This window comes from Bactrocera tryoni, chromosome 1 (assembly GCF_016617805.1).
Source record: "Bactrocera tryoni isolate S06 chromosome 1, CSIRO_BtryS06_freeze2, whole genome shotgun sequence".
Taxonomy (NCBI): domain Eukaryota; kingdom Metazoa; phylum Arthropoda; class Insecta; order Diptera; family Tephritidae; genus Bactrocera; species Bactrocera tryoni.
The window spans coordinates 81,606,092-81,628,300 of NC_052499.1; the positions used below are offsets into that span (position 1 = coordinate 81,606,092).

Below are 22,209 nucleotides of genomic sequence, written 5' to 3' on the forward strand. Positions count from 1 at the left end.
TAGGCGATTAAGGTTCATTCTTGAACAGAAGATAGGATAGTTTCTTCTTCGATGAGCAGAGATCTCAAGGCCTCTTTCTATGAGACAGGATATGCGACTAAGGTTCATTCCAGAAGACAGCGAAGTTGTCTGCATAACAGACGACCTTAAATTTATTCCTGTCAAGTAGGAGTATTAATTTATTGATCCAAGTGACACAAAGCAAGGAAGATAGGTTGTCTGCTTGCTGTTTGCCATAATTAAATCTGATAAGCGATTTTTATACCGTCCCATTTAATATGGCTTGTCTATTACTTAGCATGTGACTCAACCAGGCCAGCAGGTTCTGATTAATATCAAATGATTCGATAGTTGGTATCAGTGCAGCCGTACTGGCGTTATTGAAAGCAACTTTCACCTCAATGAATGCCGCTAGGGTGAGTTTTCGTTTGTGTAAAGAGCTTTTGATAGCCCTAACTAACTCCTCCTCCAATCTCCGAAAATACAGTCCTTCGCCGGATTCAATCCGGGTCAACTCCGGTAACGTAAAACGGGTGTTGTGGGAATTGTTGCCAACTACTTCGTATTGGGCGGTGTCAAACTGATTTCCAGCCAGAACTCCAAACGGTTGGGTGGCATTTGTCGTTTGATGAGTTCGTCGTAGATCCTTGCCATACTTTTTAGTAGTAAGCATGTTAGACTGACCGAACTATAAGATTTTGGCAACAAGTAGTTTTACTTTATCGGTTTTAATTAAAAGATTATAAGGGCTATTGCCTAATAAAATTGGGGCTTCAAAAGTTTTAAATTTGTTGGTTTCAATACATTTTTTTAGACTTCAAATATTAAGCGACGTAATAGAAAATTTTGGGAATTTTGGACTTATAATTTAACCTTAGAATTGGTTGATTGTAGAAGTTCTTTGGCTATAAGCAGAAAATATTTTATTATGGAAATATGACTGTGTTCAAAACACAATAAAATTATTTCTGAATTTTGTTACTAATTTTTCAATATACTTGAACTCGTACTTAGGGAGTTACATACGGTTAGAAGGTCGAAAAAAGCAAATTTTCCAGAATTTTTTCTGAGAAAACTTTAAAATTTACTGGTACAATGATTTGTACTCATACTGTGGTATCTTTTAGTTCTATTTTAAAACAGAGTATTAGTAAAAATATTTATTTGGAAAGGAACTACAGATGATCTCCGGGAGTTCCTCTCAAAAAAATCGTTTTTTGGTGACCACTCTGGACTGAATCTTCTAAAATTAAAAATCACACAGATTTCTTTAAAGTAATGTTAAAACTCGAAATCGTAATCGAAAATAAGGTTTTTTGGCGTGGCGTTTAAAGTTTGTCTTCCAAGCACTCTAAAAGATCTTTTCAAATTGACGTGTAACTTCGAAAATATTCACCGGAACGATATTAAATTTTCTGTACACTCTTAAATACAATATATAGTATGTAGTTAAAGAAAAAAAAAAATTGATTATTTGAAAATCGTAACTGTATATAACCCCCTAACAGGATGTAGAAAAACTATCAGGTGATTGTCTAATAATTTTAAATACTTTTGTTATTTTTCATAGTGACATAAGCTTCATTCCCCTATAATCCTAAGCTTACAAGTGCAAGTAACAACAAATTTTTACATAAAATCATCATTAAATTCTGTAAATTAAATTTAATATTGCCTGGAGGATGAATCGAATATTTCAATTTGCATGCATTAACGACAATTTGCGTTGAAAAACGTGCGCCTACTGGGAGAAAAAAACACAAAATAATAATTTGCATTAACAAAGCGATGACAGTTAATCACATAATTTTATAAAACCCTTTAAGATGAACTTGAAGCGCTCGTAAAAAGCATGTTGCAGTACATTAAATTAATGGAGCACGTCAAATAACTTGCCTAATTACAGCGCGAAGCCGCGCGCCACTTACCGCAAAGGCGCGACTTTACAGAAGTGCCAACACTGAGCGCTGGCAAATATTGTTTGAAAGTAACAACAGCAATGATGAAAAAAAAAATGAAAATGGAGTCAGCGAATTGTTAAGGTCGCGCAATTAATTGTTACGACTTCATTGTGGAGATAAGTGTCCCGCCATAGGCAAAGCGCGCTAGACACAGCTCACATCGGGCTTCATACGGCGCTAACGCTGCCTCAATTTTTCGCCGCAATATTGTCTTTTGATGCATTTTTGTGTAACGGCTCAAGACGAACAAAAGGATATAATTGGCATGTGGTCTTAAAGGGCGCGACGGCAAGCGGACGCGAAAGTGTTGGCGGCCATGATTTTGTGGTTTTTAAGGGTTATTTGTTGGTTTGCGCTTTTAATGCTATTTTTCTTCAAATGCCGCATTTTTTGAGGTTAGGAGTTCGGTTTTTGTATGTGTGGGTGCGCAGATGGTGGCAACAACGGTTTGTTTGTATATGGAAAAATCTGTTACAATTAGTTATGGTCGCTTGGCCCAGTGAGGCGGCCGCGTCGTGCTTCATTTTTTCGTTTAATTTTTATCTAAGCGGTGATTTGTCATTATTTTAAGCCAGCCTGTGCACGGCAATAATAATTTTTGTTTATCTACGAAATTATGAAAAATAATGTCGCTTTTTACGGCGGTTTTTCTAAATGCTCATTTAGCGAGCGCGCTGAATTAGGCCGTTTAAGCGGTTAAGCGAGCTTTGAAAAGCGACCGCAATTGATAATGAACTCATTTAGAAAATTGGAAAAGTTTGGATTTTCCCTTTTTATATACGAATACAAGCAAACAGATATATATAAATAGGCTCAAAAGTGCTCAAAATGAAAGCTTTGGATTAAATTATTTTTTTTTTCAGTTTTTTTTTTATTGAAATCGAACGTTTGCCTCTCAAATTGACTGAAATTGACCTTCAAAATTCATTTAAGTAACAATTTTTTCATCAGCGTACGAAGTGGCCATTATTCTCGTTCTCCCACCAAACCACGCAAATATCGATTTAATTTTATGCTCATTTCTTTTCATTTAACCAAAAGGAGCCAACTTCGGAAATAAAAAAAAAAAAATATGTACAAGCAAGGAAAAACTGTACTGGAAATGAAAATATTTATCCACGATTAAAATTTAAATAGCGCTTTGAGCAAGCAGTAGCGCCTACCCCGCACCGCGCTCTCAACTTTCACATTTTGGCATATCATTTCTTTTTGTTCTTTAGAGTCTTCTGTTCTTCTGTGTAAATTACACTACATTGCGTCGGCTAACAGAGGTGGGTGGGGTCACCCTTGGCAAATAGAGTTCTCTCGCTGTTTGGCGTGCAGCCGCGTTTATATAACTCACTCCAATGGCAATGACACAAAAACCACACTTAATCGCCGCGGATCACATTGCGTTAAGCGCGGTGACGATAAAAAAGCGCCGAAAAAATAAACAAAGTTTGGTCCTTTGCCCTGCTACCATTGTTGCTGTTGTATTGCCTTCTCCACTCCCAACTGTACAGTAGTGGAGTATATTTAAATGTTGTTCTTAAGCAACCCTCGCCCGCCGGCGCTGCTCTAAAGAAGTAGTGTGGGACTTAAACTCATACTTCGCCAGAATTAAGTGGATTTTACCGCAAACATTCCGCATATTTTATTATTTGGCACTCGGTGCGTCCAGCCAACGCGTCGTTGGACACTCTCCAACCGCCTCGGTGACTTGTATGCGCACTTGCCACGCTGGCACTCGCTGTGCGCTGTGCGGGCTTCATTGTCGTTGAATTTTACGAGCGTCACCGCCTGCATTTTGTTGGTAGATTTTGTAGTAAAACGTTTAGTGTAATAACCGCAAATGAAAAGAACGAACCAAATCTGAAATAATTTTCAATTTGTACACGATTTACTTTTATGTTTACTGCACTCTCCATCTCTGCACGGGCTTTTCTGTCACTGTTTACTACTTAATTTCGTGAGTGAGCAATGTGAGAACATCGTTTCTTAAGTGATTTGTTAACATTAAGTGGTTAAGAACGAACTCGTCGGATTTGCAGTTTTAGAAAGTGACTATTTTCATGGTGAATGAGCAGTGGGTATGAGGTGAAATTGAATTTTTAGACGTTTCATAACTTTGGAAGCAGAGTTTTTTGCTTTCTCTGATACTATTACTTGAAGCTTATTCTAGAGATAGAATTTAATAAGACAATAAAAAATTCGATTTTTGGAAACTCGTAAAACCATGTAACCCCTTAAGAAAAACATCTACAAACGTCTTATTCAAATTATTACTAATAGAAAGTTGTAACATTTTCCGATATTTCTGGCAATTTGTGGACACTTTAGCAGAAGAAAGGGGCTTGATGACCAAAAATGAATGAAACAAATTTTCCATACCTTGTTCTCATGTGCCATTCCAGTAAGAGACCATTGCTTTTCGCACAACACAGAGCAGTTGAGTAGATCTAAAACGATACCACTAGAAATATGGTAAACTATGTTTACAAATAATAGATTTCTGGACATCATCAGCAGTAAATGTGTAAATCAATATTTAATTTTTCTATAACGAAGGATTTTTTGGAACCCTTCAAGTTTCGGTGCGGTTTGTGACAGACCTCCAGCCATGAGCATAAAGTGCAGTCCAATAGATTCGAATATGGATGACTACAGACGGCCCGTCAGCTGCAGCTATGAAAACAGGAGTATTGCTTTTAAGCTACTGCCGGTTTTCCCTCGTGTGCTGGAGCAGAATCTTGCTTGAAGATCTCATACTCTCCGTCGAAGATTATATTGTTTGCCGCTTTTACCCTTTTTTCACAAAAGTAAAGAGATGTAACGCCGCACAAAACCATTATACTTGTAGCATAGCTGGTGACTATTATATGTTATTAGACACACAGCATATAAATTTTAATAAAAAAAACTGCACTTTTTCCGCGAATGTGTCTTCACTGTATGAATTGTAAATTTTATAACAGAATTTATGACAATACTAAGTACATAATATTTTAAACATCAGAATTAGAATATATATGTATATTCCAGGTGAAAATGTTAGTTTAAGTTAATCTGGTAGGCCTATAAGACACGCATAGACCAGCTTTGGTTCTTTGCGATAGTAGATGAAGGAAGAGGAGTAGTTATGCTTTATGATGCCTGTGTTTGACTCGAATTTTAACAGACTTGGCGGCTACACTATCGATACCTCTTCCAGTGTATCATACCAAGGGGATCCGTCACGCTTCTAGCGTAGTCTTGCCAATGCGGAACTAGTGCACAAGAAATGCACCAATGTTTCCCTGGTGCCCTGCTTTAGATATTTCCTGAAGTCTTCTCGAACTGTTAGCTCTTTCCTTCAGGTGTATATCACCGCCAGACAGTAACCAGTTAGTATTTTCATCATGTTCCAACAGTCTCTTCTATCGAGTGTCAATAGCAAATTTGTGCACTTCCGATCCACCGTTTTGCACCTGACTTTTGCAGTTTTGCACCCAGGTAACTCGTCCCTTCGGCTTTTGATTTTCTTGACCATGCTTCTGCCGAGATCGACGTATATACAATGCATGGGTTTCCCAATGTTGATCACGTTTTCAGATGTCTTTGTGACCTGGCACTCAGTAGAAGTGAATTTTCTTACTGCTGGCAAAACTTTCCACTGCTGCCCTGCTTCCCAAGACACTTCTGGCCGATATGTGATAGTCAGTAAGATTGCTGCTTGGCAGTAGTCTACGTAGGTGTTGACACTGGAAATGCCTGCAGGAGCAATAGAGCCCAGCTACACGGTTTTCGCTATAGTAAAGACCTCAGCTTGAAATATGTATACTGCATTGGTCCGGCAACTTTAACGGATGCCTTATGCCTAACTCTGTACGGAGTATTCCACAACCAACTCCATCGTCTGTTTTCGAGCCATCCATATACATAGATGTTTAGAGTGTAGCGCGTAGCTAATAGAGCTTTGTTTTTAATTCTCCAGTCAAAGGGTGTAGTTTTGAGTTAAAGCAAGAGAGCTAAGTAAAACAAAAACTAATACTTAGTTTTCATGCAAACTCGACTTTTTGGTACTGACGGTAGTTTCAAAAACTCCTTCTGCATAGTATTTATTTATTATATCAATATTTATAATTTTTAATAATAGTAGAATAATTAAAGATCCATCAAGAGATACCACAACCTCATAACGTTGGTTGTATAACAGTATTAAATCATTTAATTTTTTCAATACATAATTTTCATGTAACCCGGGTAAACAATGACACCGACTTTAAGGTAACAAACAAGCAAACTTAAAATAGACGACAATTAGTGTTAGAAAGGCTTGTGTAAAATATAAAAATCCAGTCACATAAATTTTCATTATATTTTACTTACATACATATGTATAAACATACATATATCCATTTGCTGCATAATAATTTTACCGATTTTCTTTTCAAATCAAGAACAAGTTTCTAAGTGATTTGCATATTCATTGCAGTTAAGACAAAATGCTTTACAAATTGGTCTGTCATCCGTTCTACGACTTTTAAAGATATACTAATTTATGGTAAAATTCGCTTAGAGCAGGCATCTACTAGCAATACTACTGCCCAGCAAAGCTTAAAAACTAAGAAAAGTCAATATGCTGCGACTATATTTTGTAGTTGCAGTTCATGTGTGAAAAAAAAATCTTAGAAGCATTTATCTGCTATTTCTATGTATAAATATATGTATAAATAACCTAGCATATAGATAGCAACTTAATATTGGAGGGTAAACACAAAGACGTCACATTATGCAGCAGTCACCAGAGGCCAATTCAATCATGTCATATATAATGAAATTTTGAATGCAAATCAATCAGCAATGACACAACGATTTGATGTATTGTTCTGACTATGATGAGACTATGAGAGTTGCCGGTGAAAACAAAAAAAAAAAACAAAAAACCAGCAGGCATGTGACATTTTTAGCGATGACAAATTAATTTTTAACTCGCCTGACACCAAAAGTACACAAGTCTAATAAGACAAAAACAACAACAGACGAAAACGAAGCAAAAGCCGTACGCACTGCAATATTAGGGATCATTTTACAATTGCAAATATATAAATGGACGACCTCTTACATCCAATTTATACAACTTAAAACACCTTTTGCTTTGATGTTCAGCGTTTTAATAGACCCCAAAAGACAATGTCAAACAAAACACTTTACTTATAAATAAATGTGTGTATGTAATATACATACTTATACATATGTACATATGTATGTATATATGTATTTATGTTGCAAGCTTCTGTGTATTAGATGATGCCTTGCTGACAGTGCAATCGTTTAGCGAGTCGACAATCTCTTTATTACAATCTGACTTGTTGGTCACAGCCACACACACATATACATACATAGCGTAGCGCTTATTATAATCTTAATTCGGCCTATTCCATGTTTGTTTAACAACATACAGATTTTTTTTAGCATCGCTCACAGGAGTTGAAGGTATGAAATGCAAGATTCCTCATGCCACGTCAAAGCTTACACGTTGCTTTACACGCTTGTGCGCGCGCTTATGTAAGGCCAATGTGCATATGTGTGCAGGGGAAAAAGGTCAAGTCCAGAATGATGGATGATGCTGTTTCGACATTTGCCGTTAAGCAGACAGCGACCCAGACAGCATCGACGAATATGTGAAAGCGTTTAAGACTTTGATGATGCGGCGGCAACAGTTGCGGTGTTGACGTTGGTGTAGCACATTAAACGACTGAAAGCAAAATGATTTGGTTGAGTGACATTGCTAACAGAGATATGCGTACTAAAAATGCATATATACACATACATAAGTATGTACATATGTATATAATCAAATTTGTAGTGAAGTCTTCCATGCCAGAAACCAAATTTTAATTTTAGCACACAAAATATACATATATGTATATACATATGCAGACTTATGTATCACCAGCGCATCCTTCATTATTTATTTATTTCTCTGCAAGCCTATCTCCAGCGCAAATTTGTATCCCATTCGAAAATTGCCGTGCCAAAACGCTGCAAGAAGTTCGCTGATTTGTTCACACGCGACCTCAGTGACCTCGGCGCACTCAAGTACCGCAAGTAGCGCGCAACCGCTTGCGGAAATGTGATACCTTTGCACGAGCGGTTATAAATTTTATCAAACTTTCAACGCGCACTAAATACAAAAACTACAAACACTTAAAATCCAGCGAAAATTTATGATCTCCGAATCACGTGCGAACCACGCGCTGCACCCCAACACCAACACCAAGCACCAAGACCAGCAGTCAAAGCGCTTCCGTGTGCCGCACCTTATGTAGATATGATGCATGACGCGACAAAAACCCCCCTCCTAACCTTCCCCTTTGGCCGCATCCTTTTGCATAGATCGGATATTCTAAAATCTGTTTTGAAATTTAAATAAAAAAGTCCTTGTGCTGCGGTTTCATGTTTGAATATAAAATGAGCGGCGCCACACTAAGCATATTCGAATGCAGCGCTAACACACCAACACACACGAAAATAAAAATATTTAAAGTTTCTACAACAAACAAACATAGTGAATGGATTCATTCGTTGAGCACGATGACAAACGGAAAATCCGAAGCATATTCACAATCACATTGGAATCATTCGAAAGTCACATAAACACTCAACAATCACACAAACACAACCACACACATGTGTGTTTGTGTGTGGGGTACCCACAGGAAGGCACAAGGATTGCCATATCGCCGTTGTCGCTAAGCATGTGTTTGCGGTGCTGTTGACTTTTCATGCTCTTTTAAGCAGCGATAAATGTTTTCACGATTCAAAAACTTTACTTCATCCCTTCCTTGTTTAAATATATATGTGTACATACATATGTACATATGTTATATACATACATACATATATGTAAGTATGCACTACATATTTAAAATGATTTAAAAGCTGTGAAACTTAAATTACTTAGCTCGTGGTTGGGTTCAATTCAAGGGGTAAAGAGAAAGATTTAGTAGGCAAACTGAAAAATGTTCAGTATAACCTTAAAAAAATTAACTAATTTGGATTCCAATTCTCTTTCTAATTTCCGTTCGAGCCAGTCCGCAATCTTCTTCTCCGCGAACATTCTTTTGAGATCTGAGAACAGGAAATAGCCGGTGAGAGCCAGATCTAGAGTATACGGTTGATGCGGAAGAAATTGGAAGCATAGTTTATGGATTTTTGCCATCATTTTCACTAACTTGGGTCACGGTGGAGAAACAGCACTTTCTTTATTTTTTAAATGCGGCCCTCTTTCGGTGATTTTGTCGTTTAAACGATGCAATAATTCTATGTAAAAGTCGCTGCTGATGATCATTGCTTTTTCATTAATGATGAAAAGTATTCTATGCGCATGCCAAAATGCAGACGCCATAACCTTGTCAGCCGACTGTGGCGTTTTCCCACGTCTTGGAACGGGTTGATCGTGTGCAGTCCACTCGGATGACTGTTGATTTGGCTTGGGACTTCAATGTTTTATGCGGCGCAAAACTTGAGTTAATTATGCTTCCTTATCTCCAAAACCTGCTCCGAATCATCATCTCGTCGTTATTTTTGGCCAAAAATGAGCTTGCGCGGCACCCACTTTGCACAGAACTTTCTCATACTCTAATATTCGTAAATGAAATAATATACACGTTCAATTGATATCTTTATATCGCCTGCTATTTCGAACAACTTCACTTCAGGGCCATCCAAAACTACTTCGTGGAATATTTTATGATTTTCGTCGATAGAAACCGCTTTTGGGCTCATTTCACCACGTCTAAACTTAGCATGCAAATCCTTGATGGTTGATTTGTTCGGCGAAGTGTTCGGAAACTCGTCATCAAGCCGAATTTTCGTTTCAACTGTTCCTTTTCCCTTCAAAAAGCAATATTTTATCAAGCGCAAAATTCCTTTTTCCACATTTTTCAGAATAACAAAAGTTGTTTCACTCAAATGATATACTTCACAAACTAATGATACGACAGCTGTTAAATTTGTACAGGTGTTTTTAAAAGTTTATGGCGAAAATTATATGGATTTAATTTTATTAGCGCCATCTATGTGTTAGGCTGAGCCCAAGCTACTACCGGGATCACAGTTGGCGGATTGTGAACGGCCTATACTAAGTAGACAAAACCCTGGGCAAGGACCCATTAGAATAGACACCAGCAAGATTCTGTTTATGGTGTATTGGAAAGACGGAATGGATCTGTTATGACAAAGGGCTGGTGAGAACAGCATTCTGTCACCTCAATAGGTAAGAGTGATATCTCACCGAAATGCCTGGTTGGCTAACGCTGTTCTCATCTCCGTTTCGTTGAAACTTTGGTAGGTCTGTAACTACGTTCAATGCGCGTCGCCACATTTCTGGCAGTACAGGTTCAGTTGAACTCCTCATTAGTACACGAACCAGACCATGAATATAAGCTCCAATAAAGACTTATGTCAACCCTCGCGAGGCCTCCCTGCTTGCGCAACTGCTACAATGCGCGAAAATAGCGGCTTGAAGCGGAGACACGGCAGAACAAAATGAATAGACCTCAAGAACAGAAATAAACAAAGATGGTCAAGGTGAGGAATATGGGACTGTCTTCCATAGGAGAAGTAGGATATTTAGATCCCCTATACTAACCACTACTCCAACACGATCGGACCAAACTGGAGAAAAGACAGCCTTAAGAGAAACTTGAGCTTAACAAGCAGGTTCCGCAAAACAAGGAAAAGGGAAAAGCATGCCAGCTGCCAACACCGAAGAAGCCCTACTCAAAACTCATCGAAATAAGAGTATATCAGCCAAAATGGGAGAAGAGAAATCTATAGAAAAGTGTAGAAACTGGCGGCTTAGCGCAGAAAACGGGAAAGTCGGGGAAAACAATTTGTATTCAACCTGTCGAAATCAGCGCTCCTTTTGGATATCCGGTTATGCATATCAGTTTCTCATCGACCGTTTTTGTGATAACGCCGCCTACATAATTAATTCGTCCAGGAATCGCTAACAGCTTGAAGTTACAAGGACAAGTTCGAGTATTTATTGAAAAAATCTTCAAATCAACTGCTTAAACGGCAAGATCTGTCTTTTCTCGTAATCTTGCCGCATATCCAAATCTTTGTTTATTGCGGTTTCGGTATTCAAAGGGTTTAAGCTGAGTAACAAGCTGTATCAAATACTTAAACGAACGGGCTACACTTGTCTGCCAACGCATGCGCTATAGTGTTATGATTATTTTTTAGTGGAGAATATATTATTTTTCTTTTCTGTAAACTACTACAGTCGATTTTAAGTCTTAAAATTTAAAAATACATGAATACAATTAAGTGAGAATATGATATCATGTGAATGGCCGCCGCCACAGTTGATTGTCATTTGAGCCCTTTTTATGGCATTTTCCTTCACTTTGGCCAGAACTTCCGGCGATAGGTTCTCACATTCTTGACGGATATTGTCTTTAAGAGCTGCAAAAGTCTGAGGCTTGTTAACATAAACCCGCGACTTCAAACAGACCTACAAAAAGAAGTCTGGAGCGGTCAAATCAGGCGATCTTCTTGGCCAGTGCAAATCGTCAAAACGGGAGATTAGGCGCCCGGGAAATGCATCCTTCAGTATATCGGTTGTAGCACGCAGTGTAGCGTAAAATTGTTTATTTACGTATATTTCGCATGTGTTTACTACACAAATGTCAAAACAGAACTGACATTAGAGGTCAATTGTAAAATCTATAGCATTTTCTGATAGGAGGATTAGTTTGGACTTATGTATATACTGACAGATACGTAAGGTTTGTTAGAAAAACGAACTACAAGAAATGAGATCAGCACGCAAAGATGGCGAGCAGAGAAATGGCGAATCGAACACAACTATTATTATTATTACATAAGGTTTTTGACTGATAATACAATAAGCTCAATGCTTGTAATGAAAAGGGATAGGTTGTTCTAAATCCCAGTGAAAAATAATGCATAAAAGTCGATGTTAGTTACGTCCGATAGCGGCGATGGCAGAACGCGAAATCATCGAAAATTTCAGATATTACTGTTAGCAAAAGTTCAACAATCGTTAGTGAGTAGTATGCAAGCTTACTTGAACTTCCCGATGTGCTTTGAACAAAAACATATTTACAGCATTTTTCTGCTGTCGCTGTCGCATTCAAAAAGAAAACTTTAAATTGTCTCTTGGCACTTATAAGTCTTATTAAAAACAAAAGTGCGATAAAATTTCATTTGCATCGAAAACACATTAAACGCAGCAGTTGTTGACTGTGAAGAAAACGCGACGCTGCGAGGCGGCGACATCAGCAATGACAGCAAAAATAAAATTCAGCGGAGAGAAAAAATGCACGGTTATGGCGCTACGGTTAGCACTCCCAGCGGCGGAATCATTCTCACCGCTCGACGCCATCAGATGTTGGTCGCCCTGGCATGCCTTTAATGTGTTGACAAATTATTTTTCAATGCAAATTTGCAATACGGAAACGGGTGTGTGCGCCAACCACTCGCCAACGCCAAGTCAAGCAGCTGCACCCGCAATTGCCGAGGCGGAGGGCAGCGCAAATTTGAATGTGTTGGTAGGTGCTTAAACGTTTTGCGAAATTCATTTAAAAATATTAAAAACAAATCGTCTGCATATATAGCAGTCTATTCAGTTGTTGGATTTGCAATTGGTTGATTTGTGGCTCAACGCTCCCCTGCACGATTTGCAAATGATTTTTATTTTTGAGCTCATTTCGTTGTGCATATTGTTATATAATATTGAAATATGTATTGACGCGCATATTGCGCATAAAATATTCAATAACGCCACCCCGCTGTAGCGGCAGTTATTTATTATTAAATATTTTTTTAATACAATTCATTACATTGCAACAAATATTTTAATCGTTGTTATTATGCACGCTCCGTAACTGTAATAGCCATTGTACGATTGTAATTGTTTTTACATCCCGCGTTTTAAAACGTTTATTGAATTCAAATGCACACGAATTACACTCTTTTAGCGTTTAAGTTTTTTGCACGGATTTCGTGTTTTTATAAGCGCACAGTATTGCGCAAATCATTAGCACTTTATGTAAAGGGTTACATATAGCAAAACTGAGTATAGAAACTCACATATAATTTCGTGAACCATATTTAAAACATTTAGAATATTTCAGCTATTTGAAGACTCTCAAGGTATTTTTCATTTCTTTTTTTAAACTCAAGTTGAGCTGCTTCCAAGATTCGAAGTTTCGCAGAGTTCCATCAACCTTTACTCCTGGAGCTGGGACTTTTCATGAAAAATTATAGGGAGAATTACTCGGTTAATAACATCTAGAAGTCGGAATCCATCTGTTGCTAATTCATTAATTGGAACTAACGGGTTGTTCAGTAGGAACACAACAAAAGTGGACCGATAGGGACAGCAAACGACGTCATATTTTTCGCTATTTCGACTTTACTCTTTAGTAGGGCTTGCCATTTCATCATGTAAAGATCTATGATTCAATAATGTGTCGAAATTGTTAAAACTTACTATCGAAATTCGGAGTCAGTGGCACCACGTCCAATTTATGGGCGCCATAATCATCCTGTCAGATCAACAATTGAGCGTCTAGTGGAACAATTTGAATCCACAGGCACAGTGCAATATGTTCCGGTGCCAGTGAGACAAAGAAGTGCCTGTAGTGTCGAGAATATTGCTGCCGCTAGCTCATCAATTGAGAAAGACCCAAATCATTCTCTCACACGTCGTTCTCAAGCGTTGGGCATCTATGTGACATCATTGTGAAAGAATTTTTCTTGGCCTACATCCTTACAAGATCAAATTGACGCAAGAACTGAAGCCGCTTGACCACCAGAATCGTCGTATATTCGTGAATTGGGCTGAGCAACAACTTGAAAATGATCCGGATTTTCGCCGAAAAATCATCTTCAGCGAATCGATTTATTGAAATCCAAGTTTGGTGAACGTGTTATCTCACGAAACGGCCCAGTCAACTGGCTGCCTCGGTCGTGCGATTTGACGCCGTTAGACCATTTCCTGTGGGTTACGTCAATTCTATGGTCGATGCCAACAAGCCAGCGACGTTTGATGAACTTCGTATGAATATCGAACGTGAAATTGCAGCATTATCGGCCGATTTATGCTTGAAAACCGTTGAAAATTGGCTTCAGCGTCTGGAGTTTTGCAAGCGTGCCCGTGGTGGTCATGCAGAAGAAATCGAGTTCCATACATAATGAAGAACAATAATAAAGAATTTCGTTGATATCCCGAACCATTTCTGTAGTACTCTTCTAGCGTTCTTATTGAAAACCCCGTTATATTTAGGGATTATACCCGCTTGCATGGCAGAAAAAAAATTTTTTTATGTTCCTTTTTTTTCAAGATGTACCTTTACAAACCTTAATATATTATGTTTTAATTATCGGTGTCTAATTTTGAAAATGTTAAATGTCATCTTCAGAGGGAACTCCAGAAAGAGGTTACTAGCGGTGCAGAAGATTTTTCTGCTTAAAATTTACTCCAAACCAATAAACTGTACTATTACAATAGATGAAAACAGTTAAACTTCGACTAATCGAAATTTTGTTTTTTGACAAGATAGCGGCTTCCTATGAAAAAGTCGTTTTTTAATTAATAATTCAGAGAGGCTTAAAAAATCGAGATGATTATTAAAAATCTTATTTCTTCAATCATTAGTTGACATATACATACATACATATGTATATATATAAGGAGGTGGTGTGTAAATTTTAGAGCAATAGGTCCAGCCGTTTCGGAGAAAAATTTCTCACTGACTCTGGAAATAATTTTTAGAGAAAGGCAAAAAAAATGCATATTCCCGAAAATATATACATTTGTAAATTTACTGTCGTTATATTGAGATAGAAAATTCGATTTTTTGAAATTCTCAAGAAATAACTTTTAATTTAATTACAAATAGTAAAAGGAAAAGTTTATTTAAAGAGTCGGAATTTTTATATATTTTTTTTATTTTTTAATTAATTTTAATTTTTAAAGAAGAATACTTGATCAAAAAAAGGTGGGCGTGGAAAACATAAGGGGATAAGAATTCGTCAACGTGAAGTGGCAAATAACTTTATTTCAATTACTGCTAAAATTTCCCCCACAACTGTACATAGAAATTTATGTACATTTTACTATTTTAAGTAATGTCTGTGCTTTATAAAAGCCCGATTACAATTTGTATCTGCGTTCATGCATGAAGTTTAGCTTACCTCCCCCGTTACCCCCGCACCGCTTCATAAATGACACTTTCATATCGATCATATTCGCATGTAATAGGATAAACTGTATTTATATTTCATTATTAAAATTTTGTATATCAGCGCGATTCAAAATTTTTACTTCCTCGCAGCGAATGTCACTTCGCCTCTCTTGCTCGGCTAGTAGTCAGCCATTGGGTGTGTTAATAGCTGCATTCACGGGAGTTTAGTGCAAACTCTTTTCACACTTTGCGTTCCCGCACCAGAGCGGAGCGCTTCGTTTGCGATGAATTGATATTCTGTCCACATATTATGGAAATTCCTTAATTATAGTATTTATTGCGTATTTTTCATAATCTAATTGCACAAAAGGAAAACATTTTTCCGCCGTGTTTGCTATTATTATTGTTGTTATATTTATAGCCATGATCATTAACGTCATTACATAGTAATTGTTTGTAATGGGCGGACATAATAACTATATTAGTTAAAAGTGCCATTCGAAATTCCAAAACGTGTTTAAAAATGACAAGTGTTTCTAACATCTCATCATCTAGGGACTTGACAGTTGCAAGGTCATTCAATCATCGCGTGTAATTATATGTATTTATTCACGACAAATATTTTATATAAGCATATGAAGTATTAGCGTTTTAATAACTGGTAATATACCAGAAAAGTACTTGACTGTTGGAAAGGGTTAAATATTTGGGGTTAGAAGAGGAAAGGTGTTAGCTAATATTGCTAATTCTGTTGGAAAAATGAATGACCGATGTAAAGCTCTATTACAATAAGCTCGACTAATAATTTGTGATTTTATAGACTGAATAGGGTATACAAAGGGTGCCACGAAGTTCCTAATACCCAGAAAATAGTTGGAGGCGCATTATATATGTAAATATGTACATAAATGATAAGTGTGGCGAGGTGAGTTGATTTAACATACTCTTCAGTCCTCTTTTTGAAACAATGACTCTCAAGAAGGACCACTAAAAAATACAGCTACCATCCGTTCCAACGTCAGTTGGGTCGAAGTAACCGAAAGAGACCCGGATTTTTATTTGGCTAAGTACCGACAACTCTGCAACTGCTCGAAATTACTTCAGGAATATTTTGTACCGCTACAACAACAACAACAAAAACGACATCTACCATACAAACTCGTCGATCAGAATGAAGTTGTTGTATGGAAAAATTTTTAATTTTACAGATTTTCTAGAAAAAATTTGGAAAATAATATTGTCCAAAGCAGTGCTACAATTTCCGATCAAATTGCACGGATCGGAGTACTATAGTACAAATACCTTTACATGCCACAAGCAATGTACCTGTGCAGGGTGTAGCCGAAGTTAACATTTTTTCTCGCTTTTTCACATTTTTGTGTATTCACATTTGGCTCCGTAACCCACGTGACGTCTCAAAAAATATTTGTAGGTGTGTGTTGTTTAACATGGCACACTTGGCGCCACAAAATATTCAGCACTCTGTGACCAATTCGCATTTAACTCGCCGTATACGTCGATAACTTGAACCCACGACCCCGGAAAACAAGGCGGAGTGCCTCGTACAATTGTCCTACAAGTGCTGGTTCAACGGAAAGTGCATACATACTGTGCCTATATACAAGTTTGTAATACATAATATATGTATGCTTGGCATACAGACAAACATTTGCACATACACATTTCATGCGGGTATCAGTTTTTACCTTAAAATGCTTTAAGGCACTTGGCGGGCTCACCAACCCATCGAGCGAATGTGCCATTTCGTTTTGTTTGGAAGAACGCACGCCATGGCGGCGAGTGGGTGGAGAAACTGTCAGAATGAATGAAAGGCATGGACACACCCACTGCCAGTCAACGGCACATTCGATAATAAACGAAGAAGCATTGTGTGTAAGGAGCGTTAAATGAGAAAGGCAAAAAAAATGCGTCACCTACACATACATGCATACAAATACACATATATTACTTTTAAGGAATTCAGTTTCTGCGAAATAATTAAGTTAAGAGCGCTTACTTGAATTAAATTCTATTTTTTTTTTCGTTAAATTTCTTTTTCTAATTTTTATTTTACTAAAACTTTAACCAAAATTTTAATCAAAACTTTAACTAAAACTTTATCCAAAATTTTTACCATAACTTTACCAAAAACTTTAACCCTATTTTAACTCTACTTTAACAATAACTTTAACCAAAACCTTAGCCAAAACTTCAACCAAAACAATAACCGAAACTTTAACCAAAACTTTAACTAAAACTTTAACCTAAACTTTAATGGAAACTTAACCAGACCTTAACCAAAACTTTAACCAAAACTTTAACTAAAACTTTAACTTTACTTTAATCAAAACTTTAACCATCATTGTCCAGTCACGGTTTTATCCTCACGCCATTTTAGTGGTTAATAAATAAGCTGAAATAGTTGCTAATCATTCGGCGAATTTATTTCACTTCCTTGGCCAAATTCAAATATCAATCCCAACCACAGATTACCCTTCATTATTATTGCTGCGTTTATAATTTTGCCAGCAGACACTATTATTTCCATTAGCATGATTTTCGGTCACGCTCTCTCTGTGTGGAAGGCATGGTGGTCTTGCTTTCGTTTTTATACTATGGATGATTACTCATGATATTTCACTTCAGCGCCTCCGACAGTAAATTTGATTTCCGTTTTTGTGCAAATAATGTTGTAGTTGCCAGACTGACAGACAGCGTCATGTCGACCACACAACGACAACGACACCGTCATCGACACTCATACCACGTGTCCAAAAAATCCGTTGCTTTTTAAGCACACTTTTCTTCGTATTTACTTGAGCTTGCTTTAACTTACAAAAACTAAGGGATTTGTATATGAACTACTAACCAAAAACTTTTCGGTACTTTCTGCATCAAATTCTTGCCAAAAAGGTTAGTTTTTGTTGGTTGTAGCTAAATTTTCATAAACTTCACGTAAATATTTTTGAGTAAAGAAATTACTGACCAGTGCACTTGCCCAAGTCTTCGATTCACACCGCTTTATGGACATACATATGTGCAAAGAGATGCACATATTTGCGGCGGAAAATTGTATCCGTGTCTTGGGTTAATGATTTTCCACTCAAAGGCCGGAGATCGTAAAACTTTCAGTGAACAATTTGTGCGCTTCTTCAATAAACTTTACTCGATAAACTTGGTTATACATGCTACATATGTGTGGAGGGTATACCTAAAGCTGAAGTTAAGAAAGGGTTAAGTTATAAGGACAATGTGGGTAGTACTTGATAGTTTGTTCTTTAAAGTGTTTTGAATTTGATGAAAAGACTCGAGCGTCTACTAAATTGTATTGAGAAACACTAATCCAATTAATTTTGAATACTCAACCGTATATTTCACCGCATGCACTTGATGCTTTTCGCAATTTTTGAAAGAAATCATTAAATATTATGGTCGATTTTAATGTAAATATACGATATGGTCTAAATATGCCTGGAACAACACGACTTAAGGAACTTGAAATTAATTTAACAAATTTTTAAATCGAAAAAACTATATACATAATCTTTGCCCCCTCCTTTGAAAAATCAAAAATTTTAACATTTCTAAAATCCAAGTTACCAGCAGTTAAATACTTCGGTTATAAATTTATATCGCACATACCTCCCAAATTAATTTAAAAATTCAGCTAAAAATAAAAAATTACCAAGTTCCCTTTCCAAAAAGTTTCTTACTACGCCAGTGACAGTTCTGCTGCTCTTTAAAGACTTTCCACGACTACTCGTTTACCTTGCGCCAACGGAATTTATGTTTCACCCTCAAACAGCAACGCTTCCGCCAAGGAAACCTTTGCTGAAACGACAGGAAAAACGGAAATTCGTTTTTCTTCACACTGCCATTCTCTGCTTCTGTATGTTTATCTAACACAAGAATATTAACGGTGCTTGCGGTTGCAATATGTATTTATTTATGTGCGCTCGCCAAGTGGAATATGCAGAATAGCTGAGCGAGTTTCCTTAGAGAAAAGTGCATAGCGCCACCTGTGTGATGTACATACATACATAAAGTAGTATATACATATGAGTGAAGCTATCTAGAATATATAAAATAAGATATAATGTTTAGCGTACAAAGTTATAAACTCGGGTCGATAGGTAACTCAATTTTTATATATTAACTCTTAGAAAATGTAACTAAAATTTCAATATTAATCTATCGTACCATGAATATTTTGATTTCTCATAGAGCAGGGTAGATAACTTTTAAAAACAAAAAAATCACAATTTGCTAAAACCTAACCCAAACGAAAGATAAAATAAGAAAGATTAGGCAAAAAATAATTTACGAGCGATTTGTGGTCGAGAAATGGAAGTGGAGAGGCGTGATTGAATATTTAAGGGTTAAAAACGGTTTATCTTAATTTCCGGCAAAACTACGCGTCCATTAGAAAGAAGTTATATGGAAATGTTCTAGGTAATGAAAAGAGCTATAACTTTTGTGTACAGACTTTTTTCACTTAACCTCGAGATTTATGTGAAAAATTCAAAAAAACAAGTTTTTGCGGTTTTTTGATTTACTAACAACTAAAAATTGTGTTCTTCAAGGAACATGGTTTACCTCCTTATGTACCAAATGCATTTTTTTTTTAAATTTTACCATTAAATGTAATATAGATAAAAACACAATTTTTCAATAAAAAACACAGAAACTTCAAATTTAATGAGGAATGTTTATTATCAATCGAAAGGACATTCTTTGGCATTTATTTTTTGAAGATTATCTCTTTCACATGTTGGCCGTGGCTACGTCTCAGATGGTTCATCCGGTGAGTCCAATTTTCGATGATTCGTTCGAGCATTTCGACTGTTAATTGATGCCGTGACGTTTTGCTCCAAGGCCTGAATCGAAGCGGGATAGTCCGCATAGACTTTAGACTTTACATATCCACACAAGAAAAAGTCTAACGGTGACTTTGGTGACTAAACGACCATTCCAGAACGTGAAATTATCTGCTTACCGGGGTGTTCTCTCAATAAATCCATTGATTGATGCGATGTGTGGAAAGTGGCGCCGAGATCACTTCAGACACCAAATAGTCGGTTACCATGGCGCGATAACAGTCACCATTGACGATTACGATCTCACCGGCATCATTCTTGAAGAAATATGGATTGCACTGGCTCACAAGCCACATCAAACCGTTGGTTTTATCTGGATAAAATGACAGCTCTTGAATCTCTCCAGGTTACTCTTCGTTCCAAATGCGGCAATTTTGCTGGTTTAGATACCCATTGTGTCAGGCTTCATTGCTGAACTAAATCTTCCTTTTCAAGAGTCCATAGAGCGATGCGATATCGCGTGTGAAGATCGAGCGGCTTCAGTTCTTGCACAAGCTATATTTGTAAGCTTTCAGTTTAAGATCTCAAAGTAAAACGCGCCTAGTCATTCCACACGTCAGTACGAGCTGCTACGCACGGAGTCGAATCGACTCTCCACGGTCTTCATGGACACTCTCTACGACCTATATTTCCTTCACTGGACGTAGTCTATTCGGTCGGTTATATTAAAAGGCTTACATGTGGATATTTCAATTACATATTTCATTAAAAGAGAATTATCAGCAAAAGTTCTCTTAAAGTATTTTTCCTTAACTTAGAACTTAGCTGTTTAAAATCTCTCTATCTATCAACTGACTTTGCTTATCAATATTTGTAAACACAAATACCCAATAATCATAAAATTCCTTCAACGACTATATTAAATCTGTTAAGTAACCAGTAACTTCTTAGCATTCCTGTTGAAGTTGAAGTTGGCGCAAAAAATCGCACTTACACCTTTCGATACATAAACTTTATGCAGAGGTGTCTTAAAAAATTGTAAATTTTATGGCTGCATCTACTTGTGTTCCGCAATGTCAACTCGATAGCGCTACGCACTGATTGCTGAGAGGTGTGAGACTCTATAAAATACAAAATTTATTGATTTCAGCGGCACTTCGAAATGTTGCAGATAAGAAAGTCGTAGACACTGAAGGCGTGGCTGCAGCTTTACCCCGCTTTGAAGAGAGTTGGTGATAATTTTAGTGCTCTTGGTTATTAATAGCTGCGAGCGAGCTTACTTGAAAGTTTTCGTTTGCATTACTTTAAAGCTGCGGAAATATTTTTAAGAATACGAAAATATATTTCTTGTATAACATAAATATAAATATTATTATTCTAGCATAAAAATATATTATATTTTAATATCAAATTTTGTTTTCTCTTTTGCAGCCGATAATGCTATAAGTAAGTACACTTGATTATTTAATACGAGTATAAGCAACCGATTGGCAACCACTAATAAGCACTTAACTAAGTATGTCTGTATAGTAAAATAATAAATAATTTGCATTCGTTTTGGGCGAATTGGCCTGTCTCTTGCAGTTTTTACCAACTCATTTGTGGGCTCAAGTAAATTTGTGTGGAATGCAAGAAACAATAACACACTTTATACCGCGCGCTCAGGGGCGGTTATAACACCCATTTCAGTTCGAACACTTGCGCAAACCTTTCACAAATTTTTCAGCTTATATAACTGGGGAGTGTAGGCAAATAGAGACTTAACTACACTTGATATAATCAATTTTTAATTTTCGTCTTGCTTTTCACATTTTCTACATTTTACTTATTTACTTTTTGGTCGGCGTAAAGGAAAATATAAATTTAAGTCCGTTCAAGAATGCTTCGTGGTTTGGTCTTTTCGTTAGCAATAAATAAAAATACTTAGCCTTTTTATTTCCGAAAAAATAGCATTTAGTGAGAGTGGGCATATAGACCAAGAGAGAGAGAAATAGTCGTATAATTTATTTCTTAACTAACCTATGCAACGTTTGCTGTACTTCCGATTTGAATGGAAACAGATAGAATGAGAAATATTTGGTCTATTGCGATAAAAAATAATTAGTATTAAATTATAATGGAAACTGAAAGTGTATAATTGTTGATGCAATAATCATTAAGGGGTTACATGCGTTTTCTCGGGTAAAAAACAGCTTTTTTTCAACAATTTTTTTCTCATATAGAAAATTAAATATTTTATTAGAATTT

At 36.8% G+C, this 22,209-nt stretch overlaps 1 protein-coding gene across 1 annotated transcript in view; it reads left to right on the forward strand.

Moving 5' to 3' along the window:
* Positions 1-22,209, forward strand: part of LOC120779854 (homeotic protein proboscipedia) — an 80,785-nt gene that overhangs the window by 11,182 nt on the left and 47,394 nt on the right. Inside the window, exon 2 of the mRNA XM_040112214.1 lies at positions 21,394-21,408. Coding sequence (XP_039968148.1) covers positions 21,394-21,408 — 15 coding nt within the window. The remainder of the gene's footprint in view (positions 1-21,393; positions 21,409-22,209) is intronic.